The sequence below is a fragment of the Oncorhynchus tshawytscha genome, unplaced genomic scaffold (genome assembly GCF_018296145.1).
Source record: "Oncorhynchus tshawytscha isolate Ot180627B unplaced genomic scaffold, Otsh_v2.0 Un_contig_13383_pilon_pilon, whole genome shotgun sequence".
In the NCBI taxonomy this organism is placed as follows: Eukaryota; Metazoa; Chordata; class Actinopteri; order Salmoniformes; family Salmonidae; genus Oncorhynchus; species Oncorhynchus tshawytscha.
Window position 1 is genome coordinate 1 of NW_024607952.1, and position 6,438 is coordinate 6,438.

The 6,438-nt window shown below is 43.3% G+C and overlaps 1 protein-coding gene across 1 annotated transcript; it reads right to left on the reverse strand.

Annotated features, from left to right (window-relative positions):
* Window positions 1-8: 8 nt before the first annotated feature.
* Window positions 9-5,265, reverse strand: LOC121843142 (deoxyribonuclease-1-like; the record flags this gene model as incomplete). The annotated part of the gene is made up of 4 exons (XM_042312760.1): window positions 5,053-5,265; window positions 1,190-1,331; window positions 707-795; window positions 9-55 (listed from the first exon to the last, which is right to left on the reverse strand). Coding segments are annotated over exons 2-4 (277 nt in total), but the record flags the coding sequence as incomplete, so codon positions are not given.
* Between the last annotated feature and the right edge of the window lie 1,173 nt (window positions 5,266-6,438).

Sequence of the window (6,438 nt, forward strand, 5' to 3'; positions counted from 1 at the left end):
GGTGCGGCCCAGTTCCTCACTGACAATGTGACGGTACCTATAGGGAGACAAGCCTCTGACAACAAACAAAACACACATTATACTATCATTATGTAGTTACTAAACAACGCACATTATACTATCCTTATGTCGTTACTAAACAACACACATTATACTATCATTATGTAGTTACTAAACAACACACATTATACTATCATTATGTAGTTACTAAACAACACAATACAATCATTATGTAGTTACTAAACAACACACATTATACTATCATTATGTAGTTACTAAACAACACACATTATACTATCATTATGTAGTTATTAAACAACACACATTATACTATCATTATGTAGTTATTAAACAACACACATTATACTATCATTATGTAGTTATTAAACAACACACATTATACTATCATTATGTAGTTACTAAACAACACAATACAATCATTATGTAGTTACTAAACAACACACATTATACTATCATTATGTAGTTATTAAACAACACACATTATACTATCATTATGTAGTTATTAAACAACACACATTATACTATCATTATGTAGTTATTAAACAACACACATTACAATATCATTATTAAACAACACACATTAAATCATTATGTAGTTAAACAACACATTACAAAGTCTTTATATCGGAGGGGCTGTCATTGGTTAGTGGATGTAATATTGTTTCAGGGCTGTGATTGGTCTTACTTGTTGACGTGCTGCATCAGTTTGTTGGTTGCTGATAGGTCAGTGTCTCTTACTTCCTGGATCAGCACGATATCATAACGGTGCACTATCTAATACATTTAAAAAAATCATCATATAAATGAATAACAACTAAGGTTCCCGGACACAGCCTGGTCTTGGACTAAGAAGTACTTTCAGATGGAGAATCTACAATCCCTTTTAGTCCCAAGATGTTATGAGATAAAACGTTACATTGTGATGTCATGAGATAAAATGTTACATTATGATGTCATGAGATAAAAGGTTACATTGTGATGTTATGAGATAAAGTGTTACATTATGATGTCATGAGATAAAGCGCCACATTGTGATGTCATGAGATAAAACGTTATATTGTGATGTTATGAGATAAAGCGTTATATTATGATGTTATGAGATAAAGTGTTACATTGTGATGTCATGAGATAAAGTGTTACAATGTGATGTTATGAGATAAAGCTCTACCTGAGTGATGATGTCCATGAGGGTTGAGTTGGAGGACTTCTTGTCTCCGAATGTCTTAATGTTGAAGGCTCCTAGCAGCAGACAGCCTCCCAGCTGCACCAGGGCCAATAGGAACAGCACTAACAGACAGGCTACACGCATTCTAGGGGTCAGGGGTTAGAGGTCAGATATGACAGGCCACACACACACGTCCTGGAGGTCAGGGATTAGAGGTTAGATATTACAGGCCACACACATCCTGGAGGTCAGGGATTAGAGGTTAGATATGGGGTTATATCCTGCCTGTTTGGCCCTGTCCTGGGGTATCGTCGGACGGGGCCACAGTGTCTCCTGACCCCTCCTGTCTCAGCCTCCAGTATTTATGCTGCAGTAGTTTATGTGTCGGGGGGCTAGGGTCAGTCTGTTATATCTGGAGTACTTTTCCTGTCTTATCCGGTGTCCTGTGTGAATTTAAGTATGCTCTCTCTAATTCTTTCTTTCTCTCTTTCTTTCTCTCTCGGAGGACCTGAGCCCTAGGACCATGCCTCAGGACTACCTGACATGATTTTATTTTATTTATTTATTTTACCTTTATTTAACCAGGTAGGCAAGTTGAGAACAAGTTCTCATTTACAATTGCGACCTGGCCAAGATAAAGCAAAGCAGTTCGACAGATACAACGACACAGAGTTACACATGGAGTAAAACAAACATACAGTCAATAATACAGTATAAACAAGTCTATATACAATGTGAGCAAATGAGGTGAGAAGGGAGGTAAAGGCAAAAAAGGCCATGGTGGCAAAGTAAATACAATATAGCAAGTAAAACACTGGAATGGTAGTTTTGCAATGGAAGAATGTGCAAAGTAGAAATAAAAATAATGGGGTGCAAAGGAGCAAAATAAATAAATAAATAAAAATTAAATAGAGTTGGGAAAGAGGTAGTTGTTTGGGCTAAATTATAGGTGGGCTATGTACAGGTGCAGTAATCTGTGAGCTGCTCTGACAGTTGGTGCTTAAAGCTAGTGAGGGAGATAAGTGTTTCCAGTTTCAGAGATTTTTGTAGTTCGTTCCAGTCATTGGCAGCAGAGAACTGGAAGGAGAGGCGGCCAAAGGAAGAATTGGTTTTGGGGGTGACTAGAGAGATATACCTGCTGGAGCGTGTGCTACAGGTGGGAGATGCTATGGTGACCAGCGAGCTGAGATAAGGGGGACTTTACCTAGCAGGGTCTTGTAGATGACATGGAGCCAGTGGGTTTGGCGACGAGTATGAAGCGAGGGCCAGCCAACGAGAGCGTACAGGTCGCAATGGTGGGTAGTATATGGGGCTTTGGTGATAAAACGGATTGCACTGTGATAGACTGCATCCAATTTGTTGAGTAGGGTATTGGAGGCTATTTTGTAAATGACATCACCAAAGTCGAGGACTGGTAGGATGGTCAGTTTTACAAGGGTATGTTTGACAGCATGAGTGAAGGATGCTTTGTTGCGAAATAGGAAGCCAATTCTAGATTTAACTTTGGATTGGAGATGTTTGATATGGGTCTGGAAGGAGAGTTTACAGTCTAACCAGACACCTAAGTATTTGTAGTTGTCCACGTATTCTAAGTCAGAGCCGTCCAGAGTAGTGATGTTGGACAGGCTGGTAGGTGCAGGTAGCGATCGGTTGAAGAGCATGCATTTAGTTTTACTTGTATTTAAGAGCAATTGGAGGCCACGGAAGGAGAGTTGTATGGCATTGAAGCTTGCCTGGAGGGTTGTTAACACAGTGTCCAAAGAAGGGCCGGAAGTATACAGAATGGTGTCGTCTGCGTAGAGGTGGATCAGGGATTCACCAGCAGCAAGAGCGACCTCATTGATGTATACAGAGAAGAGAGTCGGTCCAAGAATTGAACCCTGTGGCACCCCCATAGAGACTGCCAGAGGTCCGGACAGCAGACCCTCCGATTTGACACACTGAACTCTATCAGAGAAGTAGTTGGTGAACCAGGCGAGGCAATTATTTGAGAAACCAAGGCTGTCGAGTCTGCCGATGAGGATGTGGTGATTGACAGAGTCGAAAGCCTTGGCCAGATCAATGAATACGGCTGCACAGTAATGTTTCTTATCGATGGCGGTTAAGATATCGTTTAGGACCTTGAGCGTGGCTGAGGTGCACCCATGACCAGCTCTGAAACCAGATTGCATAGCAGAGAAGGTATGGTGAGATTCGAAATGGTCGGTAATCTGTTTGTTGACTTGGCTTTCGAAGACCTTAGAAAGGCACGGTAGGATAGATATAGGTCTGTAGCAGTTTGGGTCAAGAGTGTCCCCCCTTTGAAGAGGGGGATGACCGCAGCTGCTTTCCAATCTTTGGGAATCTCAGACGACACGAAAGAGAGGTTGAACAGGCTAGTAATAGGGGTGGCAACAATTTCGGCAGATAATTTTAGAAAGAAAGGGTCCAGATTGTCTAGCCCGGCTGATTTGTAGGGGTCCAGATTTTGCAGCTCTTTCAGAACATCAGCTGAATGGATTTGGGAGAAGGAGAAATGGGGAAGGCTTGGGCGAGTTGCTGTTGGGGGTGCAGTGCTGTTGTCCGGGGTAGGAGTAGCCAGGTGGAAAGCATGGCCAGCCATAGAAAAATGCTTATTGAAATTCTCAATTATGGTGGATTTATCATTGGTGACAGTGTTTCCTATCTTCAGTGCAGTGGGCAGCTGGGAGGAGGTGTTCTTATTCTCCATGGACTTTACAGTGTCCCAGAACTTTTTTGAGTTAGTGTTGCAGGAAGCAAATTTCTGCTTGAAAAAGCTAGCCTTGGCTTTTCTAACTGCCTGTGTATAATGGTTTCTAGCTTCCCTGAACAGCTGCATATCACGGGGGCTGTTCGATGCTAATGCAGAACGCCATAGGATGTTTTTGTGTTGGTTAAGGGCAGTCAGGTCTGGGGAGAACCAAGGGCTATATCTGTTCCTGGTTCTAAATTTCTTGAATGGGGCATGTTTATTTAAGATGGTTAGGAAGGCATTTTAAAAAAAATATCCAGGCATCCTGTACTGACGGGATGAGATCAATATCCTTCCAGGATACCCCGGCCAGGTCGATTAGAAAGGCCTGCTCGCAGAAGTGTTTCAGGGAGCGTTTTACAGTGAAGAGTGGAGATCGTTTGACCGCTGACCCATTACGGATGCAGGCAATGAGGCATGATGAATCCTTGCTGTCCCCAGTCCACCTGGCCGTGCTGCTGCTCCAGTTTCAACTGTTCTGCCATATTATTATTGTACCATGCTGGTCATTTATGAACATTTGAACATCTTGGCCATGTTCTGTTATAATCTCCACCCAACACACCCAGAAGAGGACTGGCCACCCCACATAGCCTGGTTCCTCTCTAGGTTTCTTCCTAGGTTTTGGCCTTTCTAGGGAGTTTTTCCTAGCCACCGTGCTTCTACACCTGCATTGCTTGCTGTTTGGGGTTTTAGGCTGGGTTTCTGTACAGCACTTTGAGATATCAGCCGATGTACGAAGGGCTATATAAATACATTTGATATGAACTAATGGGGATCCATAATCAACCCCAGGAAGAGTAGCAGCTGCCTTGGCAGGAACTAATGGGGATCCATAATAAACCCCAGGAAGAGTAGCTGCTGCCTTGACAGGAACTAATGGGGATCCATAATAAACCCCAGGAAGAGTAGCTGCTGCCTTGACAGGAACTAATGGGGATCCATAATAAACCCCAGGAAGAGTAGCTGCTGCCTTGACAGGAACTAATGGGGATCCATAATAAACCCCAGGAAGAGTAGCTGCTGCCAAGGCAGGGACTAATGCTGATACCTAATAAATACAAATTTGGGACATAAGCATAGTGTAAACGAAACATGAAGAAGAGCAACCTACCTGCTTGTGTTGGTTGGTTCAATGTAGTGTGGGTCCACTGCCTCAGTGGGGTCTGAAGGGAGAGGAAGCCTGCTATTATAGAGAGAGGACAGAGCCCTCTGTGTGTCCGTTCTAACAGTCTACTGTAGTACCTTTGACACAGAAGCCCCTATCTGCCCCCCCCCATCAGCTTACATTCACCTAGGCTGGAGGCTGGGACTGTGGGAAAACAGCACGTTGTAGTTAGGTCCACGGAGGGAGGAAGAGGTGGGTGGAGGGGGAGGGGGAGGGAGTGGGGTGGGGGGGTAGCGGGGCGTGGGGTTGAGTGAAAGCATCAAGGCTGAACTAGGCAGAGCTACGGTGGTAAGGAGGGAACATTGCCTTTAAAAGGTGCATAGTGTATAAGTGGTGATGGGATTGAATCCCGGCCCAAGGCTAGTTCAGATGAAGATAGAGTGGTGATGGGGTTGAATCCCCGGCCCAAGGCTAGTTCAGATGAAGATAGAGTGGTGATGGGGTTGAATCCCCGGCCCAAGGCTAGTTCAGATGAAGATAGAGTGGTGATGGGGTTGAATCCCCAGTCCAAGGCTAGTTCGGATGAAGATAGAGTGGTGATGGGGTTGAATCCCAGTCCAAGGCTAGTTCAGATGAAGATAGATGGTGATGGGGTTGAATCCCAGTCCAAGGCTAGTTCAAATCAAATCAAATCAAATCAAATTTTATTTGTCACATACACATGGTTAGCAGATGTTAATGCGAGTGTAGCGAAATGCTTGTGCTTCTAGTTCCGACAATGCAGTAATAACCAACAAGTAATCTAACTAACAATTCCAAAACTACTGTCTTATACACAGTGTAAGGGGATAAAGAATATGTACATAAGGATATATGAATGAGTGATGGTACAGAGCAGCATAGGCAAGATACAGTAGCTGATATTGAGTACAGTATATACATATGAGATGAGTATGTAAACAAAGTGGCATAGTTAAAGTGGCTAGTGATACATGTATTACATAAGGATGCAGTCGATGATATAGAGTACAGTATATACATATGCATATGAGATGAATAATGTAGGGTATGTAAACATTATATAAGGTAGCATTGTTTAAAGTGGCTAGTGATATATTTACATCATTTCCCATCAATTCCCATTATTAAAGTGGCTGGAGTTGAGTCAGTGTCAGTGTCAGTGTGTTGGCAGCAGCCACTCAATGTTAGTGGTGGCTGTTTAACAGTCTGATGGCCTTGAGATAGAAGCTGTTTTTCAGTCTCTCGGTCCCAGCTTTGATGCACCTGTACTGACCTCGCCTTCTGGATGATAGCGGGGTGAACAGGCAGTGGCTCGGGTGGTTGATGTCCTTGATGATCTTTATGGCCTTCCTGTAACATCGGGTGGTGTAG